The sequence below is a fragment of the Corvus moneduloides genome, chromosome 19 (assembly GCF_009650955.1).
Source record: "Corvus moneduloides isolate bCorMon1 chromosome 19, bCorMon1.pri, whole genome shotgun sequence".
Classification (NCBI taxonomy): domain Eukaryota; kingdom Metazoa; phylum Chordata; class Aves; order Passeriformes; family Corvidae; genus Corvus; species Corvus moneduloides.
The window spans coordinates 11,480,593-11,505,047 of NC_045494.1; the positions used below are offsets into that span (position 1 = coordinate 11,480,593).

The 24,455-nt window shown below is 51.2% G+C and overlaps 1 protein-coding gene across 4 annotated transcripts in view; it reads right to left on the minus strand.

Annotated features, from left to right (window-relative positions):
- Positions 1 to 14,343, minus strand: part of MYH10 (myosin heavy chain 10) — a 91,637-nt gene extending 77,294 nt beyond the window's left edge. For all 4 annotated transcript variants that reach the window (XM_032129192.1, XM_032129190.1, XM_032129191.1 and 1 more), the window contains exons 1-2: positions 14,303 to 14,343; positions 11,486 to 11,863 (exon numbers count right to left, since the gene is read on the minus strand). In XM_032129192.1, coding sequence (XP_031985083.1) covers positions 11,486 to 11,830 — 345 coding nt within the window. In that variant the 5' untranslated portion in view covers positions 11,831 to 11,863; positions 14,303 to 14,343. The remainder of the gene's footprint in view (positions 1 to 11,485; positions 11,864 to 14,302) is intronic.
- Between the last annotated feature and the right edge of the window lie 10,112 nt (positions 14,344 to 24,455).

Here is a 24,455-nt window from a genome sequence, read left to right on the forward strand (position 1 = left end):
TCGTAAAGAACAGAAAGCCTTTTCACAGGTTCTGTAATATTTATCTTAAAACAAAATTGAGGTGCTTTTTGTAGAGCAACTCAAAGTACATGCTATATTCAAATTATTGGTTTCTAGTTCTCTTAAAAGGCTCTTTAATTACCTGCATAAAAAGTAATTTAAAGATAATAAGCGTAAGTAAATTTGAAGAGGAGCATCTGATCTCTTTCCCACAGACATTTAAATCTCTCTTCCGTTTGCCAAGTTCCAGCTTTATGGACACCTTTTGATGTTCAACTCCTTCAGTAAAATGTGCATTCCAAGATATTTTCATTTTAAAGGAACTGATAATATCCATTGCTCAAGTAAATAATCTGGGTAACGCCTATTTCAAACCCCCATTATTTCTGCTATCCTGTTATTTTCTCATATCTGTCCATCTTTCCTGCTCATCAGCCCTTCTCAATCCCAGAGAGGGGTCATTCCCTCCCTGGCACCTGGCCCTGCAGGTGTTTCACACTCTGCTTTCAGAACTGACCCATCACAGAAGTGACACCAAGAATATCAAGGAACCAGCACAAATTGTACATTGCTGATTTCACTGACTCTTACTGAGACATTTCTGCACAGTCAAAATGCCTCAAGTGTCACAGAATTGAGCCCACACTGAAGCAATGCCCACAGGGCTGCATTTCCCTGTGATCCAAGCACCACAGACTCCTCCAGTCAGCTCCACCTCTGCTCCACAGCAGCTATTCCTAAGGAAGTTAGCACAGGAACATCCATCCCTGGCAGAGGAAGGAGCACAGGCAGCCACGGACACTCGGCTGCGTGGGAGGCACAGACGAGCCTGGTCTGGCTCGGGATCAGAGGCTGAGCTCAGACAGACACTGCTCCCTGCACACACCAGAGCTCTCCCGGGGTGTTCCCTGATCCAAGGAATCTGGTTGGCTCTGGCCCTTTCAGCAGCAACCAGAACTGACTGCTTCTAAGAAAGCAGAATCTCTCCATTCACTGTTATCTCCTCACATGCTTGGACAGTGTGTTCTTTTTGGTCATTACTGAAATTCCCAGTTTACCAGCTCAGGAATGTGAGCAATAAAGACCAGGTTTGGTAGAAATGGGAGGTATCTTTCTGAAGGTCAGGAAAACCACATTTTTTACCTTTCAGGTTGAGAGGAGTAAAAGAATGGGGAGAATAAGCAGACAGCATTGACAGCTATTGAGAGCCCAGAGTACCGAGCAGGTCACTCAGCATCCTTAAAATATTTGTCCATTTTAAAAAGTATTTCTGCTACACTGGTATGAACACAGTAGCTGAAAGTCCCACTCTGCCTTTTTTTTCTTTTCTAAGTATAAAAGATTTTATCTGGAGGAAAAGGTGCCCCCTGTCCTTTCTACACCTCCACCAGCTTCTGGAAAGACAGGCAGAAGGTGTTCTCTGAACTGAGTCCAGAAGCACCATCAGCAAAGCAAAAGAATTGGTTTCAAGCCAGATATCCTGACATAGGGACATCTTATGTCCTTGTAGGAAAATACTCCCTCTGCTTTGGTCAGATCTGCTGGATGATAACTGCAGGGCCTTACCACCTAAACAAGGTATTTCTTTCTCAAGAGAAAGGAAACAGATCTTATCAGGGCAACTGACCCAAGGGTAAAGAACAACTTATCAGTCATTAACTCAATATAACATGGGTCTGTTGGCAAGTGGGCAGTCCCTCCCCAGCCTCCTTTTCTACCACTGTCCCTCTTGCCAGGATCAGTGCTCTTGCCCTCACTTACTGACCCGGATACTCCTGCAGACAAATGTCAAACAGAATTGGTTGGAAATAGAAGCAGTTCCCTGCCCAAACTCATTCATGGTCACTGGTGATACTGGAAGGGAGGGAAGGCAGGACAGTTATTTCAACAGCTTGGTACAACCATCCAAGGAGCCAATTAACTGCTGAACAATGGACACCCATTCCCAGCCACCTTCCCTGTGCTCAGCTGAGGTCACCCACATCCAGCTGTCACCACCACCAGTGACAGGAGGCTCTGAGAACTGCCACAAGCCTGGTTTCTGGTCTAGGCTTCAAATGAGGGTAACCAGAAGAAAGAACATGTTTACTAAGCCCACCACAGAATCACAGCTGAGAACCACGGAGCAGCACTTCCCCTGTGCTCCTCCAGTGCAGCCACAGCTCAGGAGAGCCAGCTGGTTTTTGCTGACTGCAGGGGAGAGAGCTGGGCCTGGGAAAGGAATTCCCAGAGCCAGAGTCCACTCCAGACCTGTCCCAGCACAGCTCTGACCAGTGCCCTGGCACCAAAACGTGCTGAGGCCAGCAGAGCTCTGCCCTCCGGGAGGGCTCTGGACTCTCACCCAGCAGCACTCTGAGCCCTGCTCTGCTTTTCACCCACTCAGCCTCAGAGATTTGCAATTTACCTCCCTGGGCTGCTGTTGTTCACCTGAGCAAGGACAGAACTCCCAAACCAGAGACTGGTTAAGCTGTAAGGGAACTACTGCAAAACCCAGCCACACTGGTGACCTTCTTTCAACAGCAACACCTCGATTTCTCTGCAAGTTCATCCAAAACTTTGACCAGTTGTTTTGGCATTTTATGTTCCCAAAGGAAAGGTGTTGTTTTTTCTCCAGAATCAGTGCCATTCCCTAGACATGAATAAATCGATCTGCTAAATAATTTAAAAAAAAAAAGAAATCGTAAGTGCTGGGGTAGAACAGCTCTTTGAAGATTATCCTTCTCTCCTCCCCTCAGTTGCTTTGGCATCTTTAGTTTATTTCCCCAGCACAGATACGGAGTAAATGTTACTATTTAGCTACATAAAGAATTAATAACCTAGAAAAACAAACTTAACAATCCTTCAGACCTCTGTTGATAACACCTAACCTGGAAGCCTTTCCTGGCTATCTCCTGAAGCAGTAATTGGATGAACCTGTGAACCTGGAAGGAAGAATAAGCAAAGCCCAATGATGCCAACAAAACTTGGCCAATCCAGGAAAAGCCAACAAATGTCCTGGACAACTGCACAGGGTCAACTGAAGACGTTCTGTATTGAACAGGGCCAAATTAGAAGTTAAGAAGCACAAAATTCTTCATTTTGCCAGTGCTGGCATTCATTTATTTGAAACAAAATATAGAGGATAGGCTTTTATTACAGACCATTCCCTCTGTGCCATGACAGCTCTTTGCATGCAGCACCTTGAACTCCAACACCTTGATTTCCTGCATGTTTGTTACCCAGCTCACTCTCCTGATGTTTCCCTGTAGAATTTCAAAATGAGACCATTTTCAAACCAGCACCACCCTGCACAGCCTTAATTTATTCATAGGAAGATGGAACTGAATTTTCCCAATTTCCTGACTGTCATCTATTGCAGGAAGCAACATATGAACATATTGGTGGGCTGTCTTTGCGGCTTGGTAGGCAGAGAAACACAGAAAGGATGCTTTTAATGAGCCAAATGTAACTGGGAGGGAGGCAAATGGTACCAAAATCTTTCAGAGCTGTTTTATAACTGCAAGTCTCACAGTACATCACTGTGCCTAAAAAAGCAGGAAAGGGCTTTTTGCACGGAAACCAAACACACGAGAAGTAGAGATTGCTTAAAACCCCTCAAAAAGCTTCTTGGTGAGCAGCCACAGGAGGAATTATCAGGAACACACATCTGCTTAACAAATGGACACCCCATTTAAAGAATACAATCCTGCAGCATGTGGACTGATGGAATTGTCAGATGGGAATAAAGGCTGGGATCAGCACTGGTGAGCTCCAGTAACAGCCCAGTCTGGATGGAGAACCAGCCTTGGTTCATTTTTCAGCTGACAGAGGTGGATGTGTACATTAAGAATTGAAAGGCAAGCAAAGATGCTGATTCACCTTGAGCTCATGGATCAGCTGTTTGCTGCTGGTTGTTTGAACACACTCCTGCTTCACCCAGGAACAGACAGGATCAACCCACAGCCATAGGACACCCTGGAATGCACTCTCCAGGCAGGGCTCCAGACAAGTAAAGGAGAGCTCTGACAGAGGTTTGTTATACAAGCTCCCCTCCAGGACACTAAATGTGCAGTTTGAAGGTTTCCAGATGCTTACAGCCTGTATCCAGTAGTTTATCATGTGGTAATCTGGGTTCTGCTAAGTTGTCCCAGCCTGCAGAGTTCAGGATCCTGGAACTGGCCTGTTCCAAACTCTGTTCCATCCCCACATCCTGGGAGGGAGGTGGGTGGAAGGGAACAACTGGGAAACAGAGGGTGTTATTCCCAGGTGAAAACACATGGGAGTTCAGGCTTCTAACCTGCAGTGGGGGCTTTCGTGGCCTGTCTTCCCTTAAAACCACATCACCCCTTCCCTGTGCATACACAGGGAAGTTAAGGGCAAAAAAAAGGAGGAGTGAAGGGCAAAAAGCCTGGTGCTATCCCTTGGACCACCAGTTCCTGTAGCCAGGAACAAGCTGTTATGGCTCTTAGGTTGGTCTCTTCTGCCATGACATCCAAAGGCCTCTTTAAAGCACCACTTGAGAGCACAGTAGCAAGATGCAGGTACAGTTTGGGCATTTGTTACAATCAGCTTGCATCACCCCAGTACACAGGCTCAACGCTTCTCTCCAAGTCTTCAAATACAAAAAGTGACGGATTCACTCTATTACTGTATAAATAATTAAGCTGAAGTAAGCATCTAGACAGCTCTCATTATTACCTGAAACAGAAACCAGCCATTCCCAGCCCAGCAAGCAACACACATTTTAAGCAGTATCCTATAACTGAGTGGAGCACACTCTCCAGGTTGATAAATTGCCTCAACAGAGCATTTTCTTGCTTGGTTTCACTTCCTGAGATTACAGACCCACCTTTCACACTCCAAGCCCTACTGAGTTCCCTGAACTAGACATGGTTTTTCTCACAGAGCACCTTTTCTCTCTGAAGTTATCCAATTCAAGCTTTAAAGAAGGGCAGGCAGCCTTTCAGCCTCAGAGGGGATGAAGGTGAGGCTGTGCCCTGGGGTGGGCACAACATTGGAATCAAAGAGTGTCCAACATGGGTAAGGAACAGCCTGGGCAGCTCAGGTCAGAGAGGCTGGGGCATGAGAGCCATGGATTTACTCAGGGCAGCTGAGGAGGAGAATGAGAAAGGGAAGCAGCACAACACATACATCAGCTATTAAAGAAAAAGCTCAGCCCACACTGTAGATGACCTGTCTGTGAATGTTCTCTACAGCAGGAGCTGAGCAGAGGCTCAGCAGTGCCGAATTTTCACATTCACAGCCTTCAGGTGATGTGTTTAGAGAGAAAAACCCCCCTTAGCCCAGCAGTGCAGGCCATGCCCTGCTCTGCCAGCTCCTCCTCTCACACAGACACACTCAGGGTCACAGCCTGGGCTCAGAACTGCCTCAGCTGCAGCAACTGCTCACAGCTAAAACATGAGCTGAGCTTGCACCAGGGCCAGAGGAGTATTAATATCCTTTCCCAAGGCTCCTGGAGAGCTGCATGTCAGAGCCCCACTGCTCCACAGACAGCTTTACAACAGTTCTGCCACAGGCACGGGGCTGGAGGGCTGTCCTGCAGCACAGTGCACTGACCTGAGCGCTTGGACAGGAGTCCACGACACAAAGCTGCTCCTTTTTACACTTTCAATCCACCCTTTTTTATAGAAGCACTGAGTTTGACAAGAACAAGCACTTTTGCATACCTCTGCCTGATAGGCATTGATTCACTTCTCTTAAGTCCTGCACTGAGTTCCCTCAACTTGATCACATTTAGGAGTCTTCCAAAAATCAGAGTTAATACAAAAAAAAGTTCTTGTGCCAAAGCAGTTCCACCAACGTGAACCCCAGAGTTTCTTCTGCCACACACTGAGTATTAGATCCAGTGACTGGTTTGTGTTAGGAAAAAAGATGGAATTAAGTAACAAACTCCATTTCTTGCCGGTTTCTTTTAACACCAATCTTTGACACTCAGTAACACAAAACATTCCCAACTGGACCAGCAGGAAAATTAAAGCAATTAGAACACAGATGCTTATATAATACCACAGATTGTTCTAGGTTACACTCAGGCCTCACAGGAGGCAGCAGCTTAACAGAAGGAACAGCTTAAAGACGGCTCCTCCAGTGCAGTGCTCTAAGAGCTGCCACCCACAGCAGGCTCTGGAACTGGGAACTATGGCATAGCTCACATTCTTTCCCTCTTCTGTTCCAATACAGTGGAAAGCACATTTGAAAATGAAATAACAGGGCTGCAGACCCATTAGAGAGGTAACACTTGCAATTAGCAACAAATACCTGCTGCAGTGTTTTACTTGCACAATAGTGAGCACGTTTTCTACTTCACTGGTGGAAAGAAAACCCAGCAGCCCTGTGCCAGGAGAGCAGAACCAGCAGGAGGCTTCCAGGAACTCTCAGCCTCACACAAACAGCTTCCAATGCTTTCTCAGAAGTCTTGGCTTAAAAAAACACGGGGGAGTGGGCGAGGAAGATAATGCACAGCTCACTGGAGTTTGGGGGACTCTGAAGCTGAATCTAAACCTTTCCTCAAGCTTCACCAGCTTTTTGTCCTTCCTCAAGGAACAGCAAAACCAGTGAGCTCTAACCTGACTTTCCCCACAGCACACACATCCTGGGTACCTGAGCCCCCAAATGTAGCCCAGGGGCTCCTCCACATCCCCCACCAGCCACAGGAGGCCATCTGGATACTGGCACGTGTTAATCGAAGTCAAGCATTTGAGAAATTCTGTTCATTTTAATCCTTCTGACTGAATGAGGTCAGGAAGCAGTTAAGGAGAAGCTGCAATGATTTATGGGGGTATCAGAAAGCCACACAGCCAGCTGTGGGCAAGGGCCTTCCTCCAGGAAAGCTGGGCCTACAGCAGATGTGGCAACAGCAACATTTTTTAAAATAAATGACTATAAAGCCCATTGAATTTGGAATACCTTGGTTTTTACTGCAGCTGAATTACACCCTATGTTTGAGCGAGCAATTCCTTCATCCCATCCTACTGCAGTGGGTACAGGAGTGGGAACTCCTGACTGCACCACACACACTTCTGGTCCTGCCAGCCCATCTTAGAACAGCTACTCAGACTCGAATGTTTCTAGACCCACTGAGTGGGAAACGTGCCATTTATCCCAGAACTCCTCAGGTGTTCACCTGCACTCACCAGTCAAACCATTAAAACACAGCCATGTGCTGCTCCAAAGTTGGGCTTCCCTGGAAAATCAGTACCTTGTGTCCAACCTGTACAACCATGAGAGACCCGCTGGGTCTGACAAAACAATTCCTGTTCACAAGAGATGCATAAGGTGATGTTTGTAAATTTAAAATATGCTTTAAAAGTGGGATTGAAGAGTCTTGCTTGCCATCAAAAGAGCTTTATATTGCTGGGGAAAGTGTCACCTCGCCCTGACTTAGAAGTATTAACAGTTAGTAGCTTATTCATTCCAATGCCAGGGTTTGCAATATCAAGAACAAGCTGCTTTCCATGGAAGTAGGAATGAGGTATTTACATTCCTGATCCATGCAATTACCTGCATTTTCATCAACAGAAGTGCCTTTCATACATTTTTGAGCAGTCTGGCTGGATGAGGCCTCTGAGCCACCTGGGGTGGTGGAAGATGTCCCTTCCATGGCAGAGGCAGGAACAAGATGTGCTTTAAGGTCCCTTCCAACCCAATCCACTCGGATGTTTTATGACTTCAAAATTCCCAATACTACAAAACTTACATCCAGAATGCTGCTTAACAAAGCACTAAAACATTATTTGGAGTGATTAGGAACCACTTTGCTTTTTGCAGCTCTAGAAGTGGCATAGTTTGTGTTAAAATTAGTATTGAGCTCAAAAAGAAAAAAAGATCATCTTGCCCTTAAAGTGAAAAGAAGGACTAACATGACAAGTTTGGAAGGTGGCTCCTGAAAAACCCCAAACCTCGTGAAGGGAAAATTACCAGAGCAGTAATCTTGTCTGTAACAGCTTGTGACTAAGAATTAAGTGTGGTCTTGAAAAAGCAGCATCCAGGGCTGAGGGACTCTTACCAGTGGATTTCATTTCTCCATCTCATTATCTGATTTAAAGACTTCTTCCCCCTATGAAATCATATTTTGCAGGCACAAACCAAACTCTAGGGCTGATATCTAGAAGCCTCCACAGTGGCATTTTACATGCAGGTTTTATACGAATAAAGATGTTTCCTCACTCAGGGTACAGACCTCAGTGACCCAAACCTTTGACTAGAACTACTCCTTTCTTAAATCAACACCCCCAGAAAGTCACCTGGAACTCAGTTCATGGGATAAGGATATTCAAGAACCACCACAAAACCCGTCTGAGCAAAATCATGTTTATTCCAAATCTTCAAAGGACCTCCTAAGCCTGTGGGTATTCCTCCTGGGTGCCCTCCCAGTGAACCACCTCCAGTTCCTGATCTGCAGCTGAAGGATGTCACTAATGCAGGCTGAAGCCAGGATTAAAGCTGGCCACTCCAAAGCAGGGCAGGCAGAATAGTTCCATTTTGAAGCTGAAGAATCAACATTCACAAGCATTTACAGGAACCAAAACCCACTCCAGCAGGATATGAAGGATCAATTTAGATGGCTCAAATGATACATAAAAAACACTGATATCCCTAGAAAAGCACAGGATTTAGGGAAGTTTAGCTGTGAAACACAAGGGAGAGTAAAAACTCCAAGCAAAGGCAGAAGTAATGAGAAAACAATAAATAAACCACCTGCTGTGGTGGCTGCACCTTCACAGAACCAGCACTTACACTCCAAATAAACCTTGTGGCCAGAAATGGAATAGGTGATGTCAAAAGTGGAACAAGAAATTAACGTTATTTCATCTCCAAAGCAAAACTGGGATCACCATAATTTACACTCCAACCACCCTCCCCAGCAGTTCTTGTACAATTCCGGATCCCTTTTGGGTTCTGTGCTGCCATGAACAGACCCCCAAAAGACAGACCAAGCACTGACATCATGCCTTTACAAGCCACTGATCTTCCATACTCTCCACCTGTGTTCATCTCCCACAGCTCAGCAGTGATGCTCAGAGCCTGAGATCATGTCACTTGGCAGGCATTAGAGATGCTGCAAGTTCCAGAAACTCCTGGCCATCCCTACTTGGATGTTAAATGAAACTCTTGGAAGTGAGCATCAGTGCCCAGGTCACTTTGGGCTTTAGTCAGCCTCCCAGTTCCTGCAGCAGCGTCATCTGGACATGGAGATTACAGGCAGATGACTGGACCCACTGGCCAAATCCCTCAACTCATTTGTTTCCTTTCTAGGGATTGAAAGGAAACATGTGTCTGCTTCAGTTGACATTCTTGCATCTTCCACTTCCTAGAAAGGCAACACTGCATGCTGCCTGTTGGGAAATGCCAAGACACCAAATCGGATTCACACCTGCACCTCAACTGCTTGAGACCAACACCAACATTGAAGATTTGTTTGGTTATAATGGGGAAATAACCTGGAAATCAAACATTTTACCAGCTCCTGTCATTATGGCCAAACCACCAGAACTCACTTCAGCTCAGGTAACTTTGGCTCTTTTCCTTACACCAGGAGAATTCCCTTACCCAGGAATTGGGGGCAGTGGTTCTGGGCTGTGCCAGCAGCAGCAACATTCATGAAAGTGTGGGGATCCCCAGGAGAGACCCCAACCCTAAAACCCCCACCAGCTCGAGTTCTTGCAGTTCCTCTCTGGCCTGTGAATCTTTGCAGCATTCAGTCCTTGACACTTCTCACCACTGCTCTTCTCCACACCTTCACAAAGTAAGCCAGGTTTGAATTTCAGCTGAGAAGCCAATTATTACAGCTGTACTGAACCACTGGTCTTGGCAAGAGCAGCATCCTCCAGCAATGTCCCTGTAACTCAGGCCTCCAGTAAAGACAAATCCAGGAGCTTCTTAACCCCAACCAACTTCTCCCAGCTGGGGGCAGGGAAGTCTGTCACAATATCCACATGCACCGATCGCCCTGCGCGGCAGCAGCGTCACACAGCCAAGGAACAGAGAAAGAACGAATCCTTCAGAGAAGGGAACAGAGCTAAGGCACCTGTAGGACCTCACAAACTGCACACACACGAGCAGCCAGTCTCTCACAGAGGGAGGGTTTGTCAGCCACGCAGGACACAGCCCTGTAGCCTCTGTGTGTACACGAGGGACAGGTTCTGACACCATCCCCCAGAAGCATCCGGGGCTGTGTGTGCTGGCTGCAGTCCTTGCACTAGAGCTTGCTGTGACATTTGAGGCCTGCAGGTTTTTAACCTTCATAATGACATAGGGCTATGATAGCTGTAACGAATTTCATAACAGCCATCATCAGGATTGATACACAGGCTGAAAACTTTTGACCTATCAACGTGTTTTAGTTTTCAATCCAGTCCGTATTAATTACCAAATTAGCTTCCTTATGCAGGAATCATTCCAGAAGTATTTTTCACCCAGCTCTGCTGTGAGCACCTTGGTGCAAGGCCTTGGAAGAGGAAACGGACAAGGACACACAAATATAAAAAACCACTTTGTTGTTGTATATAATTTTTAATAAGTCCAAATATTACCAAGGGTCAAGCTAAAAATGTAACCCCTAATCCCCAGAAAATGAGGGGAAAATGAGCCAACTACCAGGCCTAAATAAAATGGACTAAGCTTTAAGTGTTTATAAAGTGAACCACACATTTAAGCAGATGTTCCAGTGTCTTTTGAGACAGAAAGTCTCCTTGTAGCTGTTCCTGACTCCCTGACCCTACAAGTCACTGTGCAATCAGCCTGCCAAGAGAGCAGGAGCTGCTCCCAACTGAAGGCACAGACCTAGGGCAGAGCCCAAGGGAGGAGCAGGGTCAGACCTGCAGAATCACTGCACCCTTGGTGCTGTGATTCCCAGCTCCAGAGCAAGATGGTGATAAGCCAGATGTTCAATTAGTTCTTCAAAACCACTGGGAAAAAAAAGCTTTATCTTCTTGGTTTATTTTAAGCGCTTGAACACATCCCTTCCTGGCCACTAGGCTGATACTCAGTTCCAAAAAGACATTTTGCACTCCCAGTACTCTCAAACTTCATCTTTTAAATACCAGCAGAGCCTCTTATTGCCATTTTTAACATGCAGCAAGTTAAAACAAGAGATGTGCTCATTCCCATGAGCAATTAAACACAGCAATTCAGCAAAGTGAGGGTTTGTCACCTCCCTCAGCTCAAGGAAGCCACTTGCCACTGCTCCCTGGATTGGTTCAGCAGGAGGCAAGTGCTCCAAGGAGCAGCACGAGCAGAGCCCCCCAAGCTGTCATTTCACATTCTGTGGCTAAAAGATGCTCACAGAATTGTATTATTTGTTTCATGACAGAGTTCTTGACCGGTACACAGCACAGAAAAAGACTTTGGACTAATGTAAATGCTATGGATATAAAGCATTTAGGCTGCCAAAATCAAAGACAAGACCTACCCAAACAGTAGGGTTGGGAATCAGGTAAGGTCAGCTGAATTAGCACCCAGAATGGATCCCAAAATTAGTACTTACATAGATGAGCCCAGAGTAATAGCGATCCTTTAAATTATGCAATACAGAGGCTTCATTTAAACAGGTTAATTCTGCCATGTCTTCCACTTTAGAGAACTTGGGAGGATTCATCTTCTGAACATCATCTTTATTGACGAGCGCTTTCTTCCCATTCTCTGCCAGTTCAACCAACACCTCATCCCCTTTCTCCTCCTTGATGCTGGCTGCCTCGAAGCCATGGCGCTCCGAAGGGATCCACACCAACTTTTTAGCAGTCCAGTCGGCCTGGGTGGCAGGGTTGTAGATGACAGCCCTGTCCACGAAGAGGTACCGCTCCGGATCCTCCTGCCCCGACCGCTGTGCCATCCTGGCAAGAGAAGGTGTCCACTCCCAGTCACCCTGTCAGGAGAGGGAAAAACAAGGAGCACGTTACACACCAACCACGCTCTGATCCGTGCAGCTGTGGCACAGCAATTACACGATCCACCACCAACATCGTCTCTGGGAGAAACAGCATCAGGCATTTCTCCCAGCATGGAGAAGCTGCTGCACAACCGAGCCCCTGCTCACGCACAAGGTCGGTGACCTGTCAAGTGTCACCCAAACCCAGCACAGCACAGCCAGCAGGGACTGGCTCCAACTGTGAAGCAGCAAGGGAGAGACATCCCAGCAAGAGCTGCAAGCAGGAAAACACACACCTGTGTGCTGGGCTTAGATATGGAACAAGAGCAAACGGAGCAGGAGCTTGGCAGTAAACTCAGCTGCGATGGAACAGTGAAAAACAAAAATACAGAGAGAGATACAAACCCATAAATCTGCTCAGTGGATTCTGCTGCAGAAACCAGAAGGCGGAAAGGATGTGTTTTAAAAACGTGGATTTTCAACTTCAGACAAGAACTTGGGACGCTTGGGGCTTCTGCAAGCCATCAAGGCAGCTAAACATTGCTCATATTCTTCCCGAAAAACTTTGCATTTCTACAGCCTGTTCCTGTTCTCGGTCCTGAGTGCTGACATCACCAGATTCCAGAAAATGTCTCCAGATCTCAAGTTTACCTCAAGGCTCAAAACACTGCAAGGAATGATGCTGGATTTTCCAACAGCTCCATGGGTAATTTGAAGCAGAAAGAAAAACCACTGACTGACAAGAGCCCCTGCACATTCATTTTACCTGTCTGGCTCTAGCCAAGAGAGGCTCCTGCCCCTTCCATAGGCACTGCCATCACAGCCAGGATTCCTGGGGCTGGCAGATCCATCTGGGAGCACCGAGGTAAAGCCTGACCCCTCATACTCAGGACTTTAAACGTCTTGGTTTGTAACACACATCATCTTTCTGCTGAAGAACGTCACACTGGCTATGGGAGCCTTTTCCAGTAGGTAACCCAAAGGGCAGCTTGGGAACAAAGCCAGGCAGGTTCCCAAATTGCATTTGTCACCTTTTCTACTCTGGCGCGTGCCCTGATGGAAGTTCTGCAACCCAACCCTCCCGAGAAGGGCATATAATTAAATAGGATAATTGTGTCTCCATCTAAGGCAGAGAGATTCGTTACGTTGTCCAACTTTAGCGTGAAGCAAGCGTGAAGTCCCTGAACTCTTCAGAGGTGCGAGGAGCAGATCCCTTAGCACAGATGGCTTAATTCAAATCAAGATATGATGACTCAACATTTAAAGTATTTTAGAAGAGCCTCTGACAGAAAATTTCCATGAACAAAGATGGAATCGTTCAGGGGACACCTCAAGTGATAGCTGGACTCCGCCGCCAGGAAAACGAAGGTTTAGTCAATGAATGCCACATTTGGCTCGAGAAGCCCACAGATTAAATAACCGAGCTTTGAACCCCAAGTGAGAAAGGTGACTGACCCCACTGAGCCAGACTCCAGCCCAAGTTCCAACAAAGCCCTGGAACGCCAGTGCCACCCTCGCATGCCAATGCCCCTCGGTGTCGGGTCCTGAGCGCTCCCCGGGCAGGTGTGACACAGCCCAAGGCAGCCAGGACTCCGTTTTTACACACCAAGAGGCAGAGAAACCTGAAGGTCAAATAAAGCTCATACGACAAAATTAACCATTATTGTTCCCCAGCGGAATTAAAGGGTGAAGACTGAAATGAATGCATTTCTATATGACTGCACACACAAGTCATATACGAATGGTATAACTGAGTTTACAGCAGTTCCTGAGGATAAACCTAAACATCAGGGGACCACAGGCAGTTTCAGGGTCATTCTTCCACTCGGGCTTTCAATCCCACAAAGCCCATCACAAAAGACCCTCTGCAGAAGCAAAGCAAGCTGCAGCTCACCCTACCCAGGGCTCCTCCGCTAACAATGGCATTCAAATGAAACACACAAATGAGCACATTTATCATGCAGGAATCCAGCACTCCCAACAGACGACGTGCGAATAAAGGCAAAAAAAATCCCAAAAATCCCCCACACACGTTCTGAACAAAAGGGGGACGGGGGGCGCGGCGGGGCCGGGGCATCCCCCGGGGCAGGGCGGCCCGAGCAGCGCCCCGGGGCCGCCGCCGCGCTGCCCCTCGCCGGGCCCGAAGGACAAAGAGGCGGCCGCGGGCTCGGCCCGGCGGCGCCCGGAGCGGCCGCAGCCCCGCGCCCCCCGCCCGGAGCCCGCGGGGAAGGCAGAAAATGGCCGAAAACGGCCCCCTCCTCCCGGGGCCGGGACCGGCAGCGGGGGGGGCGGGGGAGGGCGGCGCGGGCGGCCGGCCCAACAAGGGGGTCTTTGTGTGCCGGGCCCGCCGCCCCCGCCACACCCCCGCCGCGGGCGGGCCCCGCCGAGCCGCCCTCCGCCGGTGCCCCGGGCCCGCCGCCGGCCCCGCGGTCTCACCTGTGCAGCGCCGGCCGCCGCCCGCCCGCCGCCCGCCGGCTCCGCCGCGCCCGCTCCGCCCCGCGCCCGCCGCGCTCCTTTAGCGCCGCGCCGGCCCCGCCGCCCCCCGCCGCACCGCCCGCCCCCGGCGCTGCGCGCCGCGCGCCCATTGGCCCGCGCCCGCGTCCGTCAGTGGCTCCGCCCGCTCCCATTGGCCCGCGCCGCGGCCGCTCTCCGGCCACAGCCATAGCAACCTCCGCACGCCGTGGGCCGGCCCGCCCCCGCGCCGCGCCGCGCCCCCTCGGCGCCCATTGGCTCTCGTCACCCCGCAGCGCCGCTCTGATTGGGCAGTCGCCGCGCCCGTCACGGTGGGCCCCGCCCCCCGCTGCAGCACGGCCGGCGGGGGCGCGTCCCCGGTGCTGCAGCGAGCGGCGGGCGCGCGCCTCCCCCGCACTCGCCCGCGCGCCCCCGCGGCCCGTCCCCATCCCCGTCCCCGTCCCTGTCCCCGTCCCTGTCCCCGGGACCGCCACCGGGGATGCGACCGGCACCGGAGCCAGGCTGTGCAGAGCCCCGGCCCGGTTCCCACACGGCCCGTCCCGCGGACCCGGCCGCAGCCCTCGGTGACCGCCCCGGGTCACTCCCCGGCCGGTCGCAGACGCGCGGTGTCCCCGCCGAGTGTCCCCGGCCGCCTCTGCAGCCCCTCGGCGCTGCTGCCCCAGCCCGCCCGGGCCAGCTCCTGCTTCTCCCGTCCTTAACCATCACCCCGAGGGTTCGGAGCCCTCGCCCGCGGGGCAGCGCCTTTTGTGGCTCTGTGGCTGGGGAGGCGGGAGCTGCAGCCGGGGAGAAGCAGCGTTTGCGGAGCCGCTGAGCGCCCCGTGGGCCCGCTGCGCTCTGGAACCGCTGCCGGGTGGGTTTGGGGATGCCCGGGGGGCTGCTGGACCCCGCGCTCGGGCTGCGGCCGGGGTTCATCACGGAGAGCTTCCCGGCTCCCTGGCCTCCCCTGGCCTTTCCAGAGCCTTTCCCGTGTTTCCTCCCTGCCTGAGCTTCCCGGGAATCTCACGTGGTGCCTGCATTCCCCCGGGAATGGGCACAGCCTCTCCCCAAACCACGGCTGCCTCCGGCCCTGTACCCGTGGAGCAGTTCCTGCCTTCCCCACCCGGCCCGAGTGCACACGAGGAGCTCAGGAATTGAATTAAAGCCATTTCGGGGGAAGGAATTTGTGTTAGATCCTTCTGACTGCCGGCGGGGAGAAGTGGCAGGAGGGAGCATCAAACCTGTCCGGGGGCAGAGCTGGAATCTGGGATCCTGGGAAGGGCTGGGGACAGGAGAAAGGATGTCTCCCGTTTTCCCGTGCTTTGGAAGCAGGACTTTCTGTGATCTCCCTGCCCAAGCGGAAGTGTTTCAAATCACACCTGCCATTACCATCCGACTTAGCATTTTTGGACGGGTTGCTGGGTTCAAAAGGAGGCAATCAGACAAATCGTGGGGAGCCAGGCTCCTGGCACGGAGCTGGCAATCACTGGGTCACCCCAGCCCGTGGCTGCACACGAATCAGCTCCTGCACAGCTCCTGGCGCTCCTCGCCTTTCTCTGAAAGTCTCCCTCATAATTACCATTGCAGTGGGAGGTCTTGCACATCCTGTTTCTCCGAAAAATCAGGGTGTTGACTCGCAGGCAGATGAAAGCCAAAAGGCTCAACTGGTTCCTCCCCTGTGTTTCGCTGTGCAAGGACTGTGCCACTCCCGGGCAGCCCAGCTCAGTGGCCACTGCCCCGAGCAGCCCGAGGCAGCTGAGTGAGGCAACCCCACGTGGATTTTGGGTTGCCTAAATACAGCCATGTCCCAGGATTTACCCTTTTTCCTTGCTCAGCCAGCAGGTCTCCATGAGACAAGACACTCAGCCAGAGCTCACAGAGCAGTACCAGCTCCCTGGCAGTGCCACAACTTTCCAACGGAGGAGCCTGGTGAGTATTTTGCTCCCTTTGGAAAGACCACAGGCACAAGGAGCAGCATCAGGAGCAGCAGCATCACCAGTTGTGGTCACCCCTCGGGGCAGCCAAGGCCTCGGGATGGTGCAGCATCCAAACCTCGATGCCCTCATGCCCTAGGGCAGCACCTCCAAATCTCACTGCTTCCAGAAAACTTCCATTTTTAGACATTCAGCATCGTTTAAAAGAGAAATAGAAACACCACCCAGGAAGCATTAATCTAGGCACAAGCTCTTTGAGGAGTTTAGTTTCTTCTAGGAAATTATTTCCATGGAAAATCTTCAAGGGTCCTGTAGATGCCATGTGGAGCGTGACAGGGTATGGCATTGGGTTATTATTTTATCACACTATTATTTTTATCCAAGCTCATGTTAGGAAGGAATTCTCCAAATCCACTCAATGTCTTTAACCCATGGAGGGAAAGATAATATTTCTGTCTAACCCAGGAGACTGGAAAGAGCAGAGACTGGAGAAAACAGAAAGAAACATTTTCCATATAGGATTTTCATTTGAAGTAGAAACTCAGCTGGTCACTAACCCTAAAATTGCCCCTGTACCTTTACACAGAAGCCTCTTGATACCGTGGCTACCAGGGCGTGCTTAAGGCAAAGCCTGTCCCATGGGTGTTTCCAGAGCTGGAACCAGGCAGGTAAATAAGAATCTGAGATTTTTTAAACAACATGGAGGATTTAGGCAAAAAATGCTCCATTGTTTCTAATTTAGAGGTTTTGCTACTGGTGGCATGTCCTGGAAAGCTCCTTTCGATACTGGGTGATGTTCCCCTCCATCCCCAGGCTGCTTGGGACAAACTGGGCAGGACACACTTCTGCAAGGGAGAACACCCCTGGCATCCCACAGCTGCTTGTTCTGTCCCGTGTCCTTGCAGCATCCACAAATGAGCCAAAACCCCCTCGTTCCTTGATTATTTGGCACTTTTGCTTCCTGCACAGGCTGGTGTCCTCCCTTTCTGTCTATGGAAGCTTTTGGATGCATCTCCAAGAGTTACAGATCCGGGTCTGGCCCCGCCCAGGAGCCCCTACAGAGCAGAACATCTTGGCCTCTCTCTGGGTCAAATAACTTCAAGCCCTGAATGATTTTGAGCCAGGGTTTAGATTCAATATTTAAATGCAGGTGTTGCCCATGCACAGAACAAGGTTTGTGCTTAGTGGTGACAAGGGGATGCCTAAATGAAATCCATGTGGATTCAGTTCCCAGTTTGAATCCTGACCTGCCGTGACTTTGGGTGGCCACAGCACCTCCCCTGCCAAAGGGAAGAGGTGTCACTGTGCCCATTTGCCATGTCAGAGGTGAGGTCACATTTGATGCACAAGGTGCTGTGACTCCTTCAGAGGAAGGTGGAGGAAAAGGAAGAATTGCTCATGTACAAACCGGCTGCTTTGTTGTGTGGGATCAAAACAGAGAGGTGTAGGAATAAAAGATAAATTATTCCACAAGAAAATTGCTTTATAATAAACATTTCCATGTGAGAAGCTTGAAAGGAATGGGAAATTCAAGCCTCATGCTTGATGCTTGAGCTTTCCGAGCTGTGCTAAATGGCAGTAAGATGAGGTTACATTTATTTCTTGCAGCAGACTGTCCTCCAGGGCCACACCAGTTATTTTATCTCGTGTGTCAATAGGAAACGTTCCCAAACAGGGGTGTTCACACAGGGATCAGCACCAAACACGAGTTCCATTGTCTCACCCAGCATACATTTCAGTCCTGGAGAGTTTTAAAAGTTCGCTAAATCAGGAATGGAAAGTCTGCTCCTTCCTCTCAAAAGGGGATTGCACAAGGGTTGCTTGGCCAGGCTGCTGTGAACCTGATGTCACATCAGCAGAAATAGCCACCTCTGCAGGGCGAGTCAAGGCCTGAGCTGCAGAGGGACGGGTTTGCCTTTGCTCCGAGCACACCTCGCCAGCCCTGCAGACGTTTCCTGGCTGTGCTGGTAGCCAAGGCATTCCACGGAGCATCTCGAGCCTCCTCGAGCAGGAAGGGCTGGAGCAGAGGACAGGGGTGGGATCCGTCCTGGATCATGCTGCAGGCGTGCTGGAGCACGACCTGGGTGTGCAGGGGGCACCTGTGCTCAGCTGCTCTTTGCTTTGTCCCTTCCTTCCCCTCCCTCCACCCATCGCGCTGGGAAGAAGTGGAAACTAGGAAGGTAGAGCAGGATTTTCACAACTGTGCCTTCCACTCTCTGCACAAGGGTTTGGCATGCAGGGCTCTTCCCTCAAGGAAAAGGAGGGCTCATCCTCAAATCTCGGCTTTAAACCATCCAGAAATCTGAACCTCCCTTCTCCCCTCGAAGCAGGAATTTGTTTGCCAGATCTGCCCTTCCCTGCCCTGCTCACCACGCCCTGGGATCGGAAATGTCCTGGGAAAACCGTGTGCAGCAGGTTTGGGAAGCTGCCCTGGTACTTGTGTCTGACTGAGAGCTTCCAATAATCATCCCAGCTACACCAGCTTGCACTGCTGAGGCACTTACCACTTGCAATATTGTTTTAAGGGAAATTATTTAGCCATCATCAAGGCCAGAAGAAAGTTTTATTGGGCACCTCAGGATCAGAGGGTAAATCAAGCGCAAATGAACATCACAGGATCATCTAGTTCAACCTAGCTGGGATTTTTCAGACTTAAATGAAGAGAATGGTGGAGGTTTCCCATGGAGCCACTTGCAAAGGGCACATTTCCCCAGCGATCTCTGCCTTGTCCAGAACTGGCCTTTACTCAGCACAACTGCAGGATTAGGTGTGTGGATGCCAGCAGGATGAGCCTGCCATGCAGAGCTCTCCTGATGAGAAAGATTCCCCTCCTCACATTTTGGCTGTGGGGTTTCTTTGTAGCCTGGTTTCTCGTGCCCCACAGACAGGGCTCAGTCCTGGTCCAGCACCCAGCACCCTGGCTGGAAAATCTATTTATCCCCTGTCCCTCTGCCCACACTGCTGGGGGGACTAAATGCCCCATAAAATGGGGAGAGAAATGCCCCATTTGTACCTGGGCAGTCCCTGGGCAGGATTGTCTGACATCTCTTGTGTACAAATACAGAAGTGATGCCAAGGCACACGAGCCCCCTGTGTGGCCCAGGGCTTCTCACCACCCTGCAGCAGCCCTTGGCTGCGCTGAAGGGACCAAATCCTTCCTCTTGAACCAGAACCTCCATCTGACACCAAGCACTACTTTGTGGAGAAGACTTAACTAAACCCATCCATTCTTTACCCAATTAAAGGATCAGAAGAGAAGAAACAGTGCAGAAAAGTTCCCATTGGTGCCCCTGAGGGAAGCCCTAGCCATGGCCTGTGGACAAGGAGAACAGGCCTGGCAGAGCAGGGCATTCTCTGCAGGACTGGGGGCCAGGCCGTGCCAGGGGGGTGGGATGCTGAGCCATGAGGGGACACTCGGGCCAGGGCTGCCCCAGGTGTCCCCCAGCCCTCGAGCTGCACTGGTAGAACAGGATGGGGCCACACTGCCAACCAAGCCTCTCCCTGCACATCCCAGCTCCACCTCCCACCTGCCCTCGGGGGCTCTGCCAGTGCCCACACGTGCCAAGAAGGAGAAAAACCCTTCAGGGCCCCCTCTGAGGAGCAAACACCCAAGAACTGGGTGAGGACAGCGTCCAACAGACCCCAGAGGAGAACCTCCCGCCAGGAGTGGAGATCTGATGGCTGCTGGGGCACCTTGGGAGCCTGGGCCCCATTTGTAAAGACAAATAACGCATTTGGGATGTCTCCCTGCCTGTGAGAAGGTGTGAGCTCCTCAGGGCTCACCTGAGGAAGGCACGGATGGTGTCCAGCGCACCAGCAGTCCCACCACACCAGCAGCAGTGTCCAGGGCCAGCAGCAACTTCAGCTCCTTCAGACCTGACCACAAGAGCTTGTGTCTGCCTAAAAAACCACAGAGAAGCATTCCCAAGCCCTGCCTCGTGTTTGGACATGGGCACAGGCACAGCCAGCTCCCCTAACCTTGTCCAACCCTCTCACACTTCAAAGGTGTGTGCTTGCAGGGCCAGGCTTCAGCCCTGCGCCTCTGACCAGCTCCAGTGGCCTGCAAGCGGCAAGTGATGGCGTGCAGGGTTTGCCCAGGCAGTTCCAGTGTACTGGGGGTTTTCCCAGCTCCAGTTGGAGCCTCCTGTTAGACTCTGCAGTCTTTAATTGGGGCTGATTTACGGCATTTTCATTGCTGCAGACAGCCAGCAGTTGGCACAGCAGGCAGCTTTAATATTACTTTTGCATTTTGTTATTGAATCACTAGCTCGGAAGGCAATTGCAGGGCTTTTTATAGCTGCAGCCTGGCATCACAGCTCCTCCCTGGGCTTTGGAGAGCTCACTGGGCCCCTCAGGGCCAGCGGGAGCACGGCCAGCTGACCAGCAGCGGACCCGAGCACCAGGCAGGAGTTTGTGTGAGCAGCTCAGGGAGCCAGCCCTGCTCAGCAGCTCCAGCGCCACGGCCACGGTTCAGCCCCGGCTCTGGGGCTCATCATGGCTTCAGTGGCCTGGAAGGTTGGCCTTGAGGTTCTTACCTGGAGATTTTCACCCTCTCAGGCTGCAAAACTCAGCTTCTGCTGTGGAACAGGAGACACGGTCCAGGCTGGACCTTGAGGTCCCAGTCACTCCCCACTCAGGACAGCTCCGAGGATGCAGAGGAGCATGTGCCAGCTGCTGTCACCCTCCTGTGTCCAGCAGAGACTGTGACAGGCACAGTGGCTGTAGGATGTGTCTTTTGCTGCAGCTCAGCCTTCCCACCTGTGGTATCACTGCATTTCTTGGTCTCACAGGCGTGAAGGATCTCTGTCCTGGTCCAGTTCACCTCTGTGCAGAGGTGTGATGAAGTGTGCCTGAGAGGGAGCAGGGTGGTCTCCTGTTATCAATTGATTACACACAGTTTGTTTTACCATGTTCTAAAGGAGCCCATTGCTCTTCACAATCCTCCTCATGGCTTGAGAGCAGGAGGGTGAGGCCTGCTGGACACCAGCTCCAGACACTGGTTAATGCGAGCTGGAGAAAGCCTCAGCCGTAAAAACGCAGCAGCTGAGTGCAGTGCCTGTGAGCTGGAAGATGAATTCTCGCTGGGGAATGTCCCTCAGTCAGTGTCCCTGCTCCCATCCCTAGCACAGCTCTGCAGGGGGAACGGGGAGTTCCCTTGGCAGCCGGGCTCGCCCTGGGATGGCAGCCCACAGACACCATCTCATTCAATCTCACTCAATCCAATTTAATGATTGACTGAACCCTGCTGGTTTAATTAACCAGCCAATACTCAGCTATCAGCTGGTCCGTGAGTTTGTAACTCATATGCCAACGCCTTCCCTGGGCTGGGGAGGGAAGGGGGGGATCGATCCCAGCAATCCCAGTGGACAAACGCCCTGGGGCAGTGAGGATGAGCAGGGTGAGGAGCAGTTAGCCCCTGGCACAGCCCACACAGCCCATCAGCGCTGCAGAGCCCAGCCCCAGCCTCACATGGGCTTCTCTAGGCTGAAGGGAAAAGGAGCTTGCATGTCCCTGCTAGGGTCAGGGAGTGTCCCCCTTTGTGGTCTGAGCACTGGGATCCTGCTGGCAGTATCTGGTCCCCTCCAGACCCTGTGAATGTGCTCTGAGGGTCTACCTTGTCCCCAAGCCACAGCCCTCAAAGGATCACGGCATCGTCAGGGTTAGAAGGGACCTTTGGAGATCATCCAGTCCAACCCCTCTGCCAAGGCAGGGTCACCCCGAGCAGGTGACACAGGAACCCATCCAGGTGGGTTTTGAATGCCTTTGTTGATGGGAAGGGTGGTGATGTGGTGAGGTGTCCCCAGCCAGCAGAGGGGACCTGCAGCAGCTGCCTGGGCTGGGTGGGGAAAGCTTCAGCCTCCCCTTCTCACCACGAGCAATCCAGCACTGGCAAAGGGCTGGAGCAGAGCACTCCCTCACCAATCCCAGCAGGGACAGCTCAGCCATGGGGTGACTTCTAAAATACCTCCAGTGCTTGTTCACACTCTGCAAACGGCACCGGATTGTGCGCTGTGGGTGGGAAATGCAGGTGCTGCCACGGGAGGAGTGGGAGAAAACCACAGCACAGAGCTTGGAGCTCTTGGGTACCACAGAAATGGGTGCCAGAAATGCAGAGCACAGTTCTGACAGGGTGACATCGGGGCTGAAAGGGCAGAGCACCTGGAATCAGGGTGCAGCCAACATGGGCATCCCACTCCTCTCATCAGCATAACCTGATCCCCATGGTCATCTCCCAGTTCCTCTGAAAATCAGCGCATTTCTGTGGTCCTGTCCCTGCTCCTGTGAGCATCTCCCCATTCCCATGACCCCTGCCCTGCTCCCACGCAGGCAGCATTCCCAAATCCCACCTTGGCATTGGCACAGCCCGTGCCAGCGGGATGGAGAAGCTCACATGCTCCTCAGTGATTGCTCCCAGCCCCCAGACAGAGGAGGGCTGAGCACCACAGAGGCCATGCTTGGGAGAGCTTTAGGATGAAGAAGACAAAGGTGATTTGCAAATGATTCAATGATTTTGTTTTTAATTGGACTCGTGCCTTTCCTCACCTGTTTAAGATGGATGAGATTGGTCTGAGCCTCTGAACAGGCTGTTTGTAAAACAAACAAACAGGCTATTAATTATCCTGGATGTTAACCTTGGCTGGAAGGCACTGGAGGAAGGTCTGCTGCTCCTCAGGGATGATCCCTTTTGGGTTCAGGTAACCAGGTGCTGCTCCTGGTGCAGGGATTTGTGTATCAGCACAGGAGCGGCTGCAACCACCCCCATGTAACCCATCCACAGCCCCAGTGGCACCAGTTTAATGAGCCTATCTGGCACAGGAATTTAAGGTCCTCTGCAGACGAAACCACCGTGACGTCCCCCACCTCTGCTGCAGGATCCTGGTGCTGCATATTTAACAGAGACTCCCCTCCTCTGCGTGCATTGACATCCTGGGGTTTAAAGGGGCTGAAATGAATGGCTCTTTGGTAGCTCGGCTTTTTGGCATGGTTTATTTATTTATTTATTATTTTTTACTTGTCATTTTATATGTGTGCTCTTATTCAATCACCAGCAGGGTGGAAGCTAAACCTGATTCTGGAAAGAATAAAATGCCCTTTTTCAGTGTTGTTTTCTACTGGAACAGCCTCTGCAGGTGCTGCTGTGCCTGCAGGGCAGAGAGTCAAGGGATTTTTCAATGTTAAATCATGTGGAAATCAGCATAGAGGGGGAGTGTTCATACAGGGACTGTGTTTGGATAGTGCTGAGCAACGATGGGTTTGCATGGTGCAAAAAACACCAAAGGAGATGAAGCAGCACAGAAGGAACCAGCAGAGCTTCGAGGTGAAGGAATCCCTTAATTCCAGCCCTGCAGCAGAGCAATGAGGAATCACTGACAAAAACCACTGGGCCACTGCACCCAGGAGCCACTCTCAGCTCTGGGGGCAGGGAAATACCCAGGGGGGAGCAAAGTCACTATTTTAGGGTGTGTAAAACCCCCACCTTGAGCAGGCTCAGGGTAAGTGTGCCAGCACCACATCCAGGCAATTCCCGAGCCCATGCTGCAGGGAGCAGAGCTCGCCATTCACAGCGGGACATGCAGCCAGTGGGGGGTTTCATGGACACATCCCTGTCAGGAATTCCGTTTTTCCATAGGGCTCCTTCCCCTCCATCCTCCCGTTTCAATTTAAATTCCCTGTCAGGGTCCCAAAAGAGGCCAATCTTCACCCCCAGCTGAACGTCTGCAGGACCTGTAATGAGTTAGGGCTGAACTCCTGCCAGCCCTTCTGGTAACGTTTAGAGAGGCCCTGGCTCCTGGCCAGAGCCGAGCGCTGGAGGAGAGAAAGGCAGAGCTTGACAGGAGTGAAGATATTGCAGGATGTCTGGGAGACAATCCCACTCCGGGTCAAATCACAACCTCGGCAGCAGATCCATAAACAGGGAAAGACTGATGGGCTCTCTCGGAGCCTAAAGTCCCTTCAAAGCCTGGGAGGCAGAATGCAATTTATTTGCTTCTCGTATTCAAAAACGTACTTAGTTGGAGGCATCTTGTTGGGGGTCAATATTTGAAATCCTCCTGTGGTGTTTTGTTGTTTGTTTGGTTTTGTTGGGGTTTTTTTGAGGGGGAAACAGCCCTTTTCTGGAGTTTGGTGTAGCCACAAACTGGGCAGGCCCTGTTCAGCAGAGGACGGTTTCACACTCTGTGTTCCCAGCCCAGGTTTTCCAGAGGAGG